General features: G+C 35.4%; 1 protein-coding gene across 4 annotated transcripts; it reads right to left on the minus strand.

The window, feature by feature from the left end:
* Positions 1-280: 280 nt before the first annotated feature.
* LOC128860987 (flightin) lies at positions 281-6,371 on the minus strand. Of its 4 annotated transcripts, none has more exons than XM_054098813.1 (4): positions 6,263-6,371; positions 1,012-1,286; positions 761-916; positions 281-573 (listed from the first exon to the last, which is right to left on the minus strand). In XM_054098813.1, exons 2-4 carry the CDS (start codon positions 1,272-1,274, stop codon positions 438-440), a joined length of 555 nt encoding a protein of 184 aa, XP_053954788.1. In that variant the 5' UTR covers positions 1,275-1,286; positions 6,263-6,371; the 3' UTR covers positions 281-437. The 4 variants fall into 4 exon arrangements, with proteins under 4 accessions (XP_053954788.1, XP_053954787.1, XP_053954790.1 ...); XM_054098812.1 differs by having other exon boundaries at positions 1,012-1,317; positions 6,263-6,370; XM_054098815.1 differs by lacking the exon at positions 6,263-6,371 and adding an exon at positions 4,871-4,939.
* Positions 6,372-19,099: the final 12,728 nt, after the last annotated feature.

The following is a 19,099-nucleotide window of genomic DNA, read 5'->3' on the forward strand; positions in this document are numbered from 1 at the left end:
ATTATTTTGTTTTGTTAGTTTCTAACGTTTTAGATCTCTATACTTAACAAACTTCTGCCATTCTCAGTTCGACAACAAAGTAGAAATTAATTGTTTGCCACGTAGTCGTCGTCTCTCGCGTCGGTTGGGTGGGAGAAGGGCCTTTAACGAATGGATATTACAAATTAGTCTTTGATAATCAATATGATAGTTACCATCCGCAAAGGAACAAGTTCTAAACTATTGTATGCAGTTCGATTTGGTGCTGGGCGTAATACCGCGAAATAAAAAGTTTTGTATATATCAAAAGAGTATTATAGCGATAAGCTCCCATTTTATTGTAACGTATTTAGGTAATCATCTCCTTATAATTAAATTGTACTACAATTTTAACTAACTTTTTAGGTGGTATTCATATTTATGTGTATGTATATATGTAGATAGGTATTGTATTGTATTTATAGAACACTTGCATATTTCTGGTTAATATAAGCTTTGGTGTGATAATTATGCGTACGAATCGAGGCAGCCAGAGTTTGAACAAGATGCTGATCCCTTTTGCTTGAAGACGAATATGAGTTGAGGTCGCGTCCACTAAAATCGTAGGCAACACACAAAACGAAATGAAATAAATTTAGTACAAAAAATTTATATAAACACAAATGAAAGTATTCAATATTTTACCAAATCATGCAAGTGCAAAAACTACTACTGATTATCTATAAGTAAAAAGTGTTGTCTTTCAACTGTCTAGAGACTGTTTTCATGCGTCGCAATTTACCTAACATTGCTTGTTCTTAGCACACGTTCAGCCCAAGTTTGTGCTCTTGGTATTTCCCTTGAAACGCCAACTTGCTTCTTATCCAAGTAATCGATTACGTCATCATAGTAATTTGTTCTGTAGTTGTACATGTATTTATACTGCAAGAATTGTGGTCTAAAAGAAGAGCACAAAATAAAATCGCATAGTCGCAAATTGAAATTACATATAATTTGTTATGGCAAAAGTCCAGTTGCGTATGTATGTCTTACCTCACCCAGTGACGATATAACTGCACGGGCTTCCGATAGCCATCATCTTCTGGCGGCGGTGGTGGTGCCGCCTCTTCCCCTTCGGCAGCGCCTTCAGGTCCTTCTTCGCCACCAACTGGTGCACTCTCAGCGCCACCCGCGGCACTCACGCCGCCCGCGGCACTCACGCCACCCGCGGCAGGTGCAGCGCCGGCAGCAGCAGGCGCAGCGGCTGGCTCACTCTCACCCTCATCGAAACCCCATGGATCCTCCTCATCGGCCATTATACGAGTTTACTTAGAAGAGATGAAACAAAAGAGGAAAGAACTACATATTTTATTGATTTGATATGACACGATTTTAAATTTTTATAACTGCTCAAACTCCAAAGACCAATACAAAATTATTTTGTATCAGGCATTTCATTGTTTGATTTCTTTTAAATAATAAATTCATACGCTTTCATTAAAACTAGGAATGTACCAAAATATGTAAATAATCACTTAGATGCTACACAGGTACGAACGAATCTACATCGAGTTGTTATACAGGGTGAGCTAGATAAGACCACCCAATGTTGAACGCGACTAACTTCTGTATTTTCTAATATTATAATTTTTTTCTTTTTTGATAATTGAATTCTTGGCAATTTATAATGGATGCATGCAGCATGCAACATACATACATACAAGCGTTGAAATTATCGACTCACTATTGCTGAATCTGGAGAGAGGGGGTTGCAGATTATCTACCAATCACTGTTAAAGGCAAATATCCTAACATCCTAATGGATATTCTGCGCTCTAACATGGTCATGCTTAAGAGAGTAGGTTACTCGATATAAACCCCGTAAAACCTAAAATAATTCTCTTTACAAAGAAACATAGACTTCTTATAACCTTCCCGCTAGTTTTTAAGGGTATGGAGATTCCTTTGAGGGAGAATGTAAAGTATTTAGGACTCATTAGAGGAAACATTATATACTTGCAAGAAAGCAGTCGGTATTAAAAGGAGCTAACACCTCGTGTTACACATTGACTCTATATTTCTGTAGTTACGCCAATCTTAATATATAGAAAACTTGGATGGTGGCCATCTGTTCAAAAGGCGAGTTACGCTAAAGTCATGAGCGAGATGCAAAAATTGAAAGAAAATTTCTTACAAGGGATGTGACCACTCATCCGCAGCAAAACAGAGCTAAGCATACGGCTATTAGCGCGGAAGAAATAATTTCACTGAAGACATAACTCGCTTCTATCGAGCGCTTTTGTAGAGGCATAGGAGCTATCAATTTCGATGACTATGATTGCATAGCTGAAAATGGAAAACTGAGTTGACATTTCTGTTCAGTAAGGTTTGGCAAGTTATTTTGAATCTTTTAATGCCAGAACAACGCTTTTAAATTGTGAAAATTCACAAAAAAATCAGCAAACAGCTCATAGAGCGAAGTGATGAAGAAGACGCCGAAGTGTCAATTCATCGCATTTATGCTGATTGGGCTCAATTAGATTTATTATTCAGATTTATTGAAAAGTAAAATAAATGCAATCTACCAGATTTTAATAAAAAAAATCATTCTAACAGTATTTCTGTTTTGTATTATCATTTTACATTCTCTAGCTCTTACAAAAACACCAGATGCAATACAAAAAAAATTAATATTGCAGAAAAATAATTTTATTAATTACTTGAAAGCAAATAATTTCTGCTTTTTGTTGAATTTTTTATTTGTGTGTACATGTTTTATTTTAAAACGCAATCCTAATACTTTTTGAATTAAAAAATAAGTGGCAACGCTATTCAGAAAATACTTTTTTAATTCAAATGTTCGCAGTCATAATTTGTGTGATGCCCACATCTTCATACTTAATTCATCTGTACTGTCATTTATTATTTGCTTTAAGATCCAGGTGGCAACTCTGTACGCAGCTTATTTTAAAAAGTTTGGGTTATTCTTTTGAGCGCATTTTGTTTAAAACCCATAACTTAAATTCTACTTAAATTTTGTTATAAATTTCTCAATATAATTTAATAATTTTTTTTCTTTAAAATTAGTTGGCAACACCCTTTAAAAACATTGTTGGAGTGATTTCTTTAAATTAGGAAGATTTCTTTAAATTAGGATCCATCAGTCTCCATACAAAAATCCGAATCCATTGGAATTATAAAATTCATATAATCAATCATAGACTAAACAAGGTTTTTTAAATTAATTGCAGAAAAGTTGCTCGGAAAATAAATACTTGGACAGCAAAATGAGTTATTCAAGCACTATTCTTGTCATCCCTAACCGCACCCTCACATTCTCATTTTTATACGCAGCGCAGAATACTAGTGGCAAAGAACCTTATACTTTTGTTTGCATAACGGTTATTTGTAACAATCTAACGGCAGCACATGAGATCTAAACTTATGCATGCAGAGTTGCGAGTTTATCAAGAGTGGACGGAACAAAATTGCTTCCTTCAGAGAGTGCGTGACGTCACATTGGTGCAGCTGCATGAGATAGATGTGAAAATGCGAACAGAATGTTAAAAGAAGTAGAAATTACATCAACAACACATAAATAAATTGCACAAGTGCGACGTCACACATACAGCGACTCTATCAAATTCGCTGAGAGCGAAGTAGCGGTACCACGATCGACGCTATCTTATTATTCTCTCCATCGTGGGAGTTAATCAATTAAACCAAGTGTAAGAACCAACACATTGTCCCATCAGCTGTCCCATTGTTCAGTAAAAAAAATGAGTTCTCTCAATAAAACTCTATACACCTGTTGATTTTGAATTTAGTTATTGATAAACGCCTCCTTCCCTAGTTACAGAAAATATTACCCAAATTTATTGAAAGCTTTGATTCCATCCTAATCAATTTTTTGATTTTTTAAGTTATGGTATGGCGATATGTCAAACAAAAGATATGGTGATAACTCAAGCAAGTTATACTATGCAAATTGTACATTTTTTGTGAAAATTCTTTGGCATCCTTAATACTCCGGCCTCGAAATGAAACTGAGTTGAAAAGTTTTTAAATTAAATACCTTATACACATAAAAACCTGCTCATAAAATCAATCTGCCGTTCGGAGTCGCCTTAAGTCCCTCCATTTGTGGAAAAATATCAATTATATACACATATATTTATACACACATACACAAGGTGGCATAAAATTAATCAACCTATCGGGAGATTTATAATTTTTGCAAAGGGCGTCATACGTCAATTATATTATATTTGCTTCTTGTGAGCTAGACAGCTTCAGTATGCATACTGACAAACAAGGGAGTACGTAAAGGTCATTCAATATTTTTTTTAAATTTGGGAAAAAAAATTATTCAAAAACAAAAATGGTCATTCAATCATTTTTATTTTTTACTTAGGAAAAAAGTTATTCAAAAACAAAATTAAATGATTAATTTTGCGCCACCTTGTATATGTACATTTCATTGCAAAAAGCACGTTTGTGAATAATTAAAAAATATTTTTTTAAACTTAATTTTCTTAATACATTTTTTTTTCATAAAATAGCTTCTATTGCACACAAATTTTTCCTACATGTAAAGACTTTAAAAGGTATATTGAAAAAAAAAAATAAATAAAAAATAAAAAAACAATTGGAGTGTCGTAAGTGTTGTGTTGTTGTGTGTCGTAAACTTTAAGCGGCTAAAAATATATTTAGGGGTTCGCAAGGTACCGTGCAAGTCATATTATAAATTTTCCCACAGCTAGACAATATTTACATATCAAGTACCTTTACTTGCATTTATTTAACCATTTATTTAAAAACTTTACGAGAAAACAAAATGCGACACTTACGACACCTTGTGAACTACTCAAATGATTTACTATCTGTTCACAATTTCTTATTTAATAATTACATTTGAAATACTCTTCCAAAGGAATCTCGGCACCACCAGCTTCACAACTCTCTGCCTCTTCCGCTGAATTTATATCTCTAATAAATAAACTCTTTAAAAGAACATATCTTTATAAAATTTTTGAAGTTGTAATTAGCTATTTTTGTTTAAAAATGAAAATATGTTCATATCGAGCTTCATTCCCATCTGTTTCAGCTGCTTAAGCAATGAGCTTAAAAGATTTATGTTGCAACACAATTTTTATAAATAAATAAATTTGGCAACAGTTAAATTAATATAATATTTTTTAATTAAAAATAAGTGACAAGTAAAGGAACGTACTGGGCATAGTGAACATCTTTGTTACGTTAGAAGCGCTTTAAATTAAACTTTTCTTTTCAAACTCTCGTCACTTGCGCGTGACACTGGGAGTTGATTTATTAAAATAAAATTTTTTATTTAATACTTCACTAAAGCGAGCGCTTTATTTATTTCATTTAGCCTTGTAAATATTTTTTAGTAAATACTGCAGTAAAAAAATTGGTCTAAATTACTCAACGTGATTGTAACGAAGTATCAAAGGAAGGTCTAAACTATTTTTTGTTTTAAACTCAAACGTAAATACATGGCATTGAAATTCAAAAAATGAAAAAAAAAAATGTTAAAGACAAAAGCTGAAATTAATTGAGTAAATAATTTCACTTGAGTTTATTTTTAAACGCCTTTTTGTTTGTTTAAACATTTTCGCACCTGGCGTCAAATTCTAATGTTATCAGTTGCAGTTATGTAATCGATTTGATTTTATGCGTGCGTTTATTGCATTTCAATAGTATTTCAATGGTTTTTAGCGTTAAATCTACGTCGCTCGCCTTATTTATAAAGCAATTAATATCAATGTCAAAATGTTTTCTTTCGGATTTATATTCGCATTAAAATTTAATTTATTATTTAAATTTTTAATTGCGTTGATATTCGTTTAAATTTGTTTGGCGCCTTAAGCGTTGCAACATTATCAGCTAGCTGCAATTATGCAATCTTTGCCCCCTACACATACATACATAGATGTACATGCATATGGACAGAGGACAGAGCTTCTCACATTTCATTCGTGACATCACTTGCAATTTTCAATTAGAATCCAATGGGAAATTTTATAATTCGTAGCGAGAAAAGTATTCCCTTCGTAGCACAATAATCGAGATTTAATAAAAATGTATAATTTCAAAATATTTCAGTTAAATTTCATATGCAGCTTTGTATGTGTATCACTTTTGCAACTATATTTTATATGTGCATACATTTGAATGTATGAAAATTTTTGTCGTATGCCGTTGTATGTATTTGAATGCGTATAAATCCTCAACAAATGCACAATTAAATTTGTAATTGCTTCAAGTAATTCGCTATTGATACCTTTAAAAGGTTGATGTTGATTGAAGAGGTATACAAAAAACACTGCAATCGAGAAAGTTAATTTAGAAATTGGAAGCCTAACCAATTACTGAGGCGAAGGATTTTTTGCATTTTATTTTCAATGTTTAGCCAATCAGCGCCAAGTAGACAACTACGCCAATTAACACCTATGCGAAGACACTTTTAGATTTAAAGAAAATACTTATTTTATTTGGTGTAGCAATGCACATTGATTAATTACGCTTGGCAAGTAGATACCAGATAATAAATTTTGAACGCTTGTTGTACGCACAGGGTCCATTGCAATTATTGCATTCAACAAAAGAATATAAAGCATTTGGCAGCTGATTGCTGCAAATTTTAAAGTACCGTAAAGCATTCTTCACATGTTTTTCGATCACACTGAGTGCGTTGCATTTTTAGTAAAACCACATAATTCAACTTAAGCTTTTTTATTCACAATCGCAAAATTTCGTTTTGTTGCACGTGAAAATTAGATTGTCGGTCGCTTGCTTGAAAAAGGGGAATATGCAATATATGTAGTACCGTACGCGTTGAAAAAAATGTAAATGGAGGATAGAAGGGTAAATCCCCATCCTAAGTAATTTATTGTTAACATTTTGTAATTCAGAGAAAGGTTAGTGCTGCCAGACACCTCAAAATAGAACGAAGTTCATATTTTTTTATTGACTTCAGAATTTGTTGCTTCTGTTAATTAACATTTACAATATTTGAAAACTTATTTTAAAACACTATTAATTCAGTCATAATATATTTATCATATATATGCAACTAAATTTCTCATTATTAACTTGTGCGGATACTTCTAGTGATGCGACCACTAACAAAAATATTATATAAGCTTAATAGAGTAATTTGAACAGGGTTTTTCTTTTCAGCCTCTTATGACGACTCCTTCTCTCATTAAACATGGTGCCAAAGTATTTGGGTGCAGTAATAATCTCTTTTTACAGCGGGTTGCAGTGTTTTTTATTTCCTCTTTAACTGTCGGCATTTTGAGATCCCTGTGGATTTGGGCGTTGGAGACATACCACAGACAATTTATTAACATCCTGAGTACTTTAGACTGAAATGTCTGTATTATTTCAATATTTGAGCTGGCTGCATACCCCATAGCTGGACATCAAATGGGTTTGAGAATGGCCTTATACAAGAGAATTTCGGTATGGAGCGACAATTGGGGTTTTTTGATTAGTAACCAGTAGAGAGAGATAAGTTTTAAACCCAAAACTTTTCTTTTGATGAGGATGGCAGTTTTCCAAGTGAGTTTTGAATACATATGAATGTCTAAATCCTTAGTTTCATTTAATTGTGGGATCTCAAAGTCATTGAGCTTTACTGAAGGACAGTGTTCAAAAATACAATCCTCATCAGTCCAACTCTGGCTACGCTATCTACAGTATTTTTGCTTAGAACTCTTTTTAGCGTTGGCAGCTTTCGGCCGCGCTTCAAAATGTCATATGTGTGTGTATACTGTAGTAAGAAGGCACAATAACCCCCATCCCCATCATCAACACTGAACTCAAATACTTAATTTGTATTCCTATTTTTATTTTTATTTGCAGGCATCCGGCAAAACAACACTGTTGTCAATTCCAATGAATTGTTATTCTCGTTTAAAATTGAAAAGTCATGATAACGAAGTCATGAAATGAAGTTTAAGAGAAAAAATTAAACTAAAGTTGCTGAAGGCATTTTGAACGCAAATAATTGCAAAACTATTATTTCCGTAATATTGGGATTTATAAACGTTGTTGAGGAACCACTCCCTGATATCTCCACCAACTCTCATTAAATAAATCATTATTTATACTTTGCCTAGAATTGTTCATACGGCATTACACTAAGCCCGACCCAAAAAAAATTTAGATACTTGAGAGAACAATTGAGCATCGACTTTTAAGCCTGAACCGAACAACATTTTCCAATAGAGTAAAAACATAAATATAAAAAACTAGCAAACCCGGCCCGCTTCGCTTAGCACACTAAAATAGAATAGATATGGTTTAGAACAGAAAAGATATGGTTTTCATATTATTTATTTCTTTATTCTTTATTCATGCGCTTTGGCATAAACAATATTTTTTGTTTTTCTATTTGTTTTTGAGTAAATATAAAATATAAATTGAAAATCAGGAAAAAAGAAGATTGTTTTTAAATTTCAAATCAACGCAAATGAATAACTAAGAAACAATCGTCTTTTTTCCTTATCATCCATGAATTTTTCGTTTCAATTTATATGTTTTATTAAGCATTGGAGCTTTTTTAACCATTATCCATTTATATTTTTCAAAAAAAAAACGAAAATTTTTTTTTTTCCACGTACACATAATTTCATTTGAACATTCGGATTTCACTTTAAATTCTCAAATTTCGTAAGAAATTATTCACTGTTCCAAAATCCACTCCAAAAAAATTCACAAAAATTTTTACACTTTGCCCTTACGTCTTCTCCTTATGGCATCCAAATCAGAAAGAATTATTGACACATTGTAACTCACACTGTCAATTTGACAGTTCAGTTCCGCCCCAAGCGTTATAAAAGTAAATGACATTATGGCTGGTTCAAAAGAACGATGTACCCGTTGCCAGTGTTCCGAATTACAACCAAACTTTACGAAACCCATGTTCAATACTTACTTAACAATGTGTGTAAGTTTGGTTTAATTCGGTGCAAAGACACGGCGGGTCCACGTTTTGGCATATATTTCGAGACCCTAGTCATCAATAGGTATGAAAATTACCCCGTATTAAACCACTTATCAACAGCTTTCATTTGATACCCATATTGTACATACACGACCAAAGGTTACCCGGGTCCACGTTTTGACCTATATCTCGAGACCCCAGTCACGGAGCGGCATGAAAAATACTCTGTACTAAAGCATTCACCAACAGCTTCCATATGATATCCATATTGTACAAACACATTCTAGGATCCACGTTTTGGTCTCTATCTGGAGACTCTAGTTACGGAGCGGCATGAAAAATACTCTGAACTAAAGCATTCACCAACAGCTTCCATTTGATACCCATATTGTACATACACGTCAGAAGGTTACCCGGGTCCACGTTTTGACCTATATCTCGAGACCCTATCTACCAATAGGTATCCAAACTATACGGAAACCATCTTCAATACCTACTTAACAATGTGTGTAAGTTTGGTTTAATTCGATGCAAAGACACGGCGGGTCCACGTTTTGGCATATATTTCGAGACCCTAGTCATCAATAGGTATGAAAATTACCCCGTATTAAAGCACTTATCAACAGCTTTCATTTGATACCCATATTGTACATACACAACCAAAGGTTACCCGGGTCAACGTTGTGACCTCTATCTCGAGACCCCAGTCACGGAGCGGCACGAAAAATACTCTGAACTAAAGCATTCACCAACAACTTCCATTTGATATCCATATTGTACAAACACATTCTAGGGTCCACGTTTTGGTCTCTATCTCGAGACCCTAGTCACGGAGCGGCATGAAAAATACTCTGGACTAAAGCATTCACCAACAGCTTCCATTTGATACCCATATTGTACATACACATCCGAAGGTTACCCGGGTCCACGTTTTGACCTATACCTCGAACCCTATCCACCAATAGATATCCAAACTATACGGAAACCATCTTCAATACCTTCTTAACAATGTGTGTAAGTTTGGTTTAATTCGGTGCAAAGACACGGCCGGTTAGCGAACACACACAAAAAGTTGACTTTATTTTATATATAAGATATAAGATAAAAACATCAAATCAGCTGCCCTACTGAAAAAACAAACAAAGCAAACAAATGAAATGCATTAAAATAATCGGAAATTAATGACTCAAAACCTTTCTTTAAGAGTTTTCATTAATCAATAATTTGATCACAAAGAAGAAACGTTAAAAAAAACATCCGCTTCACAAGTACAAGTACATAAGTACTTCACCGAAAACATAAAAAACTTCCCTTAAATAATTCGAGTTATAGAGAACTTCGGGGTAGAGAAGTTCAAGAGGCTATATTGCATTCTAAAATCTATTGCCCCTCGATTTAATTCGAGTTATAGAAAATTCGAGTTTTAGAAGTTTAAGTTATGTAAGTTTGACTGTATGTACTTATATATATCGAGCTTAATGCCTAGCTGCTTTAGCTACTCACGCAATTAGCTTATAAGATTTATGCTACAAGTTAATTTTTATAAATAAATAAAAAAAATTATCACTACTTTTTTGAATGCAATTTAACAGGTAAGGTTAATGGATATTTTTCTATTAAAAAATAGGTGTTAGACAGAAGAACGTACAGGGTATAGCCAAAATCTTGGTTACTTTAAAATCTCTTTTTATGTATTTTTTTTTTCAACTCTCGTAGTATAGGAATTATTTAATACTCATAGTTGATTAATTTTTTATTGTAACGTAAAAACAGTAGCTTATTGGCATTTTGCTAGCGGCTCTGTCTATTAGTATAAGGGGTTACGGGTAGACAGAGGCCCAAGAAACTTTTTTTTATGCTAGTCAATTGCTTTATTTTACAAAAATAAAAACATAGCATTATTACCTGTACATCATGTTTCGTCTTGACTTTAGCAAAATTTCAAAAAAAAAAAAAAAAAAAATTGTAAAAGTTATCGCTGTTTGTGTGGAGCTCGATTCTCCAGAAGTTCCTTGAGGTGGCCATCACAACTCCTTGGAGATTCATCTAAAATCAATCGGTCAAGAGAAATTATCAGGAAATATTTTTCAGATTTTCGAGTAAAAAACCGTTTAAAAAAATCGAAGTTCTCGAAAAAAAAAATCCTTCGATCAGGCACGAGTTTTTTAAGTTGTTCAAAAGTAGTATACATTTTGTTGAAATTTACCAAGCGGTTTTTAAATTGTAGTGATCTTCTTCTTCTTAATTGGCGCTATAACCGCTTACGCGATTTTGGCCGAGCTTAACAAAGCGCGTCAGTCGTTTCTTTCTCGTGCTAACCGGCGCCAATTGGACACACCAAGTGAAGCCAAGTCCTTCTCCACCTCATCTTTCCAACGCAGTGGAGGCCTTCCTCTTCCTCTGCTACCACCAGCTGGTACCGCATCGAATACTTTCAAAGCCGGAGCGTTTGTATCCATTCGGACGACATGACCCAGCCAACGAAGCCGCTGGATCTTTATTCGCTGCGCTATGCCTATGTCGTTGTAAAGCTCATACAGCTCATCGTTCCATCGTCTGCGATATTAGCCGTTGCCAACGTGCAAAGGTCCAAAAATCTTACGCAGAATCTTTCTCTCGAACACTCCAAGCGTCGCTTCATCGGATGTTGTCATCGTCCAAGCTTCTGCGCCATACGTTAGGACGGGCATGATGAGAGTCTTGTAGAGTGTTAGTTTTGTTCGTCGAGAGAGGACTTTACTGCTCAGTTGCCTACTAGTCCAAAGTAGCACTTGTTGGCAAGAGAGATTCTACGTTGGATTTCAAGGCTGACATTGTTATCGGTGTTAATGTTGGTTCCTAAATAAACGAAGTCTTTTACAACCTCGAAATTATAACTGTCTACAGTGACGTGGGTGCCGATACGCGAGTGCGCCGACTGTTTGTTTGAAGACAGGAGGTACTTCGTTTTGTCCTCGTTCACCACCAAACCCATTCGCTTTGCCTCTTTATCCAGTTTGGAGAAGACAGAACTAACAGCGCGGTTGTTAAGGCCGATGATATCGATATCATCGGCATACGCCAACAATTGTACGCTCTTATAAAATATTGTGCCTGAGCGATTAAGTTCTGCGGCTCGTACGATGCTCTCCAACATCAGGTTAAAGAAGTCACACGACAGCGAGTCACCCTGTCTGAAACGTCGTTTGGTATCAAACGGTTCGGAGAGGTCCTTCCCAATTCTGACGGCGCTGCTGGTGTTGAGCAACGTCATCTTACATAGCCGTATTAGTTTTGCGGCGATACCAAATTCAGACATCGCGGCATACAGGTAACTCCTTTTCGTACTGTCGAATGCAGCTGTAGTGATCACCAGTTCAAAAAACATAGCTTTGAGAAAAATGAATTTAAAGTTTTGCTATCGATTTATGTAGAGTTACACGAATTATTTAATTACTTATACTGTGTCATCTATTCCTGGGCCATATAATAGTTCTTTAGCCGTCGTAGCAGCTTCCAAAATATGGATTTTCTGTTGCCTACGTAACCTTCTTCTACCTTATGTTGTTATCGTTAGTGCGCTTATCTACCACTTTCAAACGTGCAACACCATTTTTTCAGCATACGAACGTTCCGGAGCGCCCGAGCACCATTTGTTAATTGTTGAATAACGTATTGAAAGTATTTGTTGGAGTCACTTCAAATTTTTACACAATATATGTATTTAACATATTATATTTTAAGAAAATGCCAAAAAATCCAATTTTTTGAAAATCCTGACTACCCCTAACCCCATAAAGTTAACTTGCGACTCAATGCAATTACTCAGTGGCCACACTCGATGGAGGTGTAGATAGATACTATATTTCCAAACCATATTATTCTGTAGGTCCCGGAGGAGGTCGGCCAAACATCCAAAAAGAGCGTAAGTGCCAATTAAATATAATATATATACATAATGCGATTTAAGTCAAATATGCGCCGTTTTGTTCGATGACGAGTTCCCAACGAGATGCCAACTTCATAATGCCCCTCTTATAGAAGCTCGCTTCCATATTGTCAAAAAACTCGGAGAGCCAATTTTCACGGGACTCTCTTGTGGACAACTTCCGACTACCAAGCTCGTTCGCCATGGACAGAAATAGGTGGTAATCACTTGGTGCGAGATCCGGACTATACGGTGGATGCAAAATAACCTCCCATCCGAGCTCCCGGAGCTTCTGGCGCGTCACCAAAGATGTGTGTGGCCTGGCGTTGTCCTGATGGAAGACAATTCGGCCTCTGTTGATCAAAGATGACCTCTTCTGCATAAGTGCTGCATTCAAGCGGTCCAGTTGTTGGCAGTACAGGTCCGCATTGAGCGTTTGGCCATAGGGGAGCAGCTCATAGTGGATGATTCCCTGCCAATCCCACCAAACCCACAGAAGAACCTTCCTGGCCGTCAATCCAGGCTTGGCCACCGTCTGGGCAGCTTCACCGCTTTTCGACCACGACCGTTTGCGCTTCACGTTGTCGTAAGTGACCCACTTTTCATCGCCAGTCACCATCCGCTTCAAAAACGGGTCGATTTTGTTGCGATTCAGAAGCGATTCGCATGCATCCATACGGGCAAAAATGTTTTTTTGCGTCAAGTCGTGTGGCACCCATACATCGAGCTTCTTTTTGAATCCAAGCTTCTTCAAATGGTTTATAACGGTTTGATGACTCATACCCAGCTCTTGGCCGACGCTACGGCTGCTACTATGCCGGTCTCTTTCGATCAATTCAGCGATTTTATCGCAATTTTTGACGACAGGCCTTCCGGACCGTGGCGCATCTTCGATCACCTCTGCACCAGAACGAAAACGTTGAAACCATCGTTGTGCGGTGGAAATGGAAACTGTATCGGGTCCATAAACTGCACAAATTTTATTGGCAGCATGAGATGCATTTTTGCCTTTATCGTAGTAGTACTGTAAAATATGCCGTATTTTCTCTTTATTTTGCTCCATGTTTGCGACGCTATAACTCACGAACGACTAAAAGCAAACAACAATTAATCAAACACGTGTTAGCACGTGAAAAGAGCTTTCCAAAAAGCTCTAGCGTGAACCGATGCGACGAATACAACTAGAACTACGCGCTTGCAAAACAAGCTTGCGGAAATACCGCAAGACTTTTTTGACAACCTTATATAATAAATAAATAGTTCAATAAATCTTTATTTGAATACTGCAACGAAACTTGGCTTATAGCGTCATCCATAGTTCAAGTACACACCCCTCGTAGTTTTTAAAAGTTATTTGAACGCATTAATATCAAGGTGCATTCCACATGATAGAAATTACAAAATTTTTGAAAATTTTCAGATAAGATATCTGTTAATTCCAGTTATTTCCGACGTTGTTTTAATATTTCAGGTCGGGTTTTCATCGATTTTTGTTCCAAACCAACCCCGCTTTCACTTGATTTTTAATCAAGCCGAGCCTATTTCTAAATTCCCTTTGAATTCTACTTCAGCTTCCTAAACAAAACACATCTGTTCTGCTTTCACACTTGCCAGCTTTTAAGGTGCAAATTTATACGAGTAATTTAAGAATTTGACACATTCGAAAACTCGAAAGTATTCACAACAGATGGCATCTAATTACAGTGGCTTAAACACTTCATCGTACATACTCAGACGCTAACTTTAAAACGCTGTAATAAAGGCCAATGGATTAGAAACTGAATACTGTAATTTTTTAAGGGCATTGCATTTTGTACGATTATTCTTTTGGACGTGAACTCTATGGTTTTCTTTATTTCTGTTTCCCACTATAAAAATATTAAATTAAATATTACCTATTTATGTCAATGGAGTGTACTCCAAAGAAGTGACAAATATGCTCTTCTCGAATTAATTAATTTACAGTTTCGAAATTCTGTTTTAATGTTTAACTGTGAGTATGTACGATTAAACGTTTGAGCTACTGTACATATTAAGACCTTTGTTTGGCCGAGCTTCTCCACCTATTTGTGGTGTACTTCTAGATGTTTTCCCACAAATGGAGGGACGTATAGTTGTATGCGGCCCCCGAACGGCAGATGGTTTTTTATGAGGAGCTTCTTCATGGCCGAAATAAATTTGGTGGTTTGCCATTGCCTGACGAGGGATGACCGCTATGAGAAAAATCCTTTTCTATCATTTTGATGTTTCGTGCCCACAGTGCACTTTGTACCCGGGCACTATCGAATGGTAGTCACGCATAAAATATTCTGCTTTGGCGGCTGCGGTATACAAGGTGTGTTAAAAAAATAAGGCGAATTTTCAAATAAAACTTCCTGCATAATAATAAGCAATGAACGCAAGGATTTTATGTATTTGCAAAAAAACGCATTATTTCAGGAATTGCGAAAAAATATCAGGTGCGAAATAAATAAATTTTTTAAAGGAATAAAAGTACGTATAATATTTATTACCATTACCATGCACAAACAAATTTTTTTTTTGTTTTTTTTTGTTTTTTTTTTTTTTTGTTGAAGTAGTTTAATTTAGTTCCAAATTTTTTATTCTTGTACTTGTAGTTTACTAGTATATATAAGTACATATATGAAAGTAAACAAACGTCAAGCCAACATTTTATTCAAAAAACTGTATTTCTGCCATTTTTTCTCTATGCACTGATTAAAATGCTTAGTTATAAATTTATTGACTTTAGTGGCTTTCTGGTGGCATATCACTGATTTTATAGGGGGATTTTTGTTTAATCCTTTTGAAGTGATAATTTATCTTTAGGAAAATTCCAAACACGTTCGCAATGCAGACAAAGAATTTCTCGATTTTTACCAACTAGGGCGGCACTGTAAGGTGTCGAAAAAATATAGTTTTCCAACTCTTTACAACTCAAATAATTAAAGAAAAAAAAACTACATGGTCGTGATCGATTTCCGAAAGAACTGAAACAGGTAATTTTTGTTTTTGCTTTCTTCTGGTATCAGAACATAATTATCGAGTACTGAATAAAAGCCGATTAGAAGTATCGCGTACTTTCAAGTGTCAAATTATATTTAAGTATAGCTGTTGGTTTAAAAATTGCAGTGAATCGAATCAGTACATAAAACGGCGTGCGAAACAAAGCACGGTTGAATACACACTGATTGTATATAGTAGTTACAATAGTATGAGTTGATGCTAAAGCATTGCCAGACCTGTTACATTTTGAGCTTACCACCATAATTTTATCAATAGCATACAAATTTACATTATAAAAATTAGGCAATCTTTTTTTATTTTTAATTATTGAACTCATATTAACCTTTCTGGAGTAGTCTAAAACAAGTTTTTAATGTTTCTCCAAAAAGTTGAACTTTCAGTTTCGTCACATGCAGATTCTTTCACTAAACGGAAACTTTTCAAAATCAACTACAAACAGAAATTTCAAGAAAAGTAATCACAAAAAAATAACAGCAAATTGAAATTTACTTGGCCTACTTTGACTTGAAGAGATGAACGATAGTTATGGCGTTGCCATATAGCAAATACTGCATAAGAGTATCGATGCCAAATAAATTGTGGCACATAATTAATCACACAGCTCTAAACTCGAAAAGAGCATCGAGTAAAAAAATTACTTGCTCGAAAAGAAAGTATCGGATATTGACTTGCAAGTAAAGGTATCGAGGAATCATTAAGTATGACACCACGTAAAGTCAGAGAAATGGCACTACTGCGCGAACCGAAGTTATGTTTAATTAGTAGCATCTCTTGGAAGAACATATACTAAGTTTCAGCCAGCTCGGTCTATTTCTTAGTGATTGGCATTCGTTTGAGTGGATGGAGTCGAGAGATTTTCGATCAGCAGTTGGGGTCGCAAAATAGAATTGGCTGACAGGAAAAAGATTTTATGGCTGACAGGAAAAAGATTTTATTCAAACGAAGAGGTGATTGCAGAAATGAATGGCTTTGAAAGGCTCAACAAACTAGAACAGCGTTGGACGAAGTGTATAAGCCTAAAAGGAGACTACGTCGAGAAATAAAAAAAGTAGTTTTTATTTTTGCACGGACTTTTCAAACGACCGCTTATCTCTAAAACACCTATAATATTTGAGAAGTATGGAATTATTGTATTTTTATTTATTTAGAGGTAAAACAATATATAGTATATACAATAATTAATGTACTTAGAACATCCTGACAGTGTCCAACTTAGTCTTGTCTAGCTGTTATTGGGGGAACATGTTGAACTGGTCCCTTGTGATTTCGGCTTGTATATCTCTGCGCTTTATCGTTAGCTTTTAGTCCAGTCATTTGGTAAAAAAAGGGAGTTACCTGGAAAGTTTTCCGGGAGTTTTCAAACTAGGTAATTTTTATAGATTTTGGCATGCTCTTTTCTAATTTCAACTTTTCCATCTCGTATCTGCGACGCTAGCGCCACCATATTGCAAAAATGGCGCCTAAAAACAGTTTTTTTACAATATCTCCATTCCGACGCATTTTATGAGAAAAACATATGTATACAAAATTAAACTGGCGTACGAGCGCTACAAAGTAATATTAACCTACACCACCACATTTTTTCGTATATTTCTCTACAATAATCTTCTACTATAGCAGGTTTTAGAAAAGCATGTATACGGCTAATGTGTCGCCTTTGTTGAAGGGCCCCTTTCTCTCTCAACCTTCAACGAAACTTCTGTCGATGGAACTGAAGAGAAGTATCTAGTTTAGACTAAGCTATCAGTATACAGTAGCGTGCAATAGTGAGTACATGTTGGGCGATTTAACTTTAAAGTCTCTGAAAAAATCTAAATGCACAACTTTATGAAACAAAACTTTCAGCACTAATTCGTTGCTTAATTCTGAAAATAACGGTTTAAAACAAAACAAAAAATACAAATGTAGGAATAAGAAGGAGGCAATAATATAAAAAAGTACGTATTTACTCAGTTTTGCACGTTTTGTTTATGTAAACCGAAAGGAGCTGTAACATTTAGTACAGTTGTAATTATATACCGTTATAGTTTTTGTTTCATGTTACTGTGTTTTTACTTTTGTTATTAGTAGTAGAAAGGTGTTCGAAGTTAGACAATCGCTTTTTGATTAATATTAATATCAATTATGATGAAAATAAGTGTGGAGCTCGAAAACAGCGTCGTGGTTTTGACTAATAGTGGAAATTTCTCCAGAAAAATTGCTGAAACATTAAATATTAGCCAACGCACAGTTATTAATGTACAGAAGCGAAGAAATGTAGCGCATGCACCGAATGTTGGAGGTCGACCACAACTTCTTTCTGACTCAGACGCACGCCTTATGGTACAAGAAGTACGTAAAAACAGTTTTGTGACATCAAAGAAGGCTGCAGCAATGTTAAAAAAGAAAGTCAGCGAGTGGACCGCGCGTAGAGCATTCCATAGAATCGGGTATAAATCAATTGTTATCGCTCAAGCATATTAAGGCCCATCGAGCATTTGCTCGAAAATACAGAAATTGGAATGTTGAAGACTGGAAACGGGTAATTTGGTCGGATCAAGTAAAAATTAATCGTTTTTAGTCCGACGGAATAAGCTATTGCTAGCGCCGACCTACAGAAAGGATCCAAAGGCATCACGTGAAGTCAACTGTTAAACATGGCGGTGGTAATTTGATGGTGTGGGGTTGCTTCACTTGGTGGCACATAGGACCACTCGTTCAAATTAATGGTATTATGAAAAAAGAACATTACTTACATCTATTGCAGACTAATTTGCCAGAATTTGTTGATATGAGCGCTTACCCAGAAGAGGAAGTTATCTTCCAACAAGACGGCGATCCCAAACATACCGCCAAAATTGTTAAAGAATGGCTGTCGCAACAAAATTTTCAGGTAATAGATTGGCCTGCACAAAGCCCGGATCTAAATCCAATTGAAAATTTGTGGGCAATAACCAAACAGCGGCTGGAAAAATATCGCAGGGCTCCTGAGAACATAACAGAGCTATGGGACCGGGTACAGCAGGAGTGGAACCAAATTCCGCGCACATTTATCGAGAATCTTGTCAAAAGTATGCCCAAACGCATTAAAAGTCTAAGAAAAAATAAAGGCCTATGGATTAACTATTAAAATTTATTAGTTTTTAGCCATGAGTGCCAGACGTGCAAAACTGAGTAAATACGTACTTTTTTATATTATTGCCTCCTTCCCATTCCTACATTTTTATTTGATGTTTTTATTTAAGCCGTTATTT

Source organism: Anastrepha ludens, chromosome 4 (assembly GCF_028408465.1).
Source record: "Anastrepha ludens isolate Willacy chromosome 4, idAnaLude1.1, whole genome shotgun sequence".
In the NCBI taxonomy this organism is placed as follows: Eukaryota; Metazoa; Arthropoda; class Insecta; order Diptera; family Tephritidae; genus Anastrepha; species Anastrepha ludens.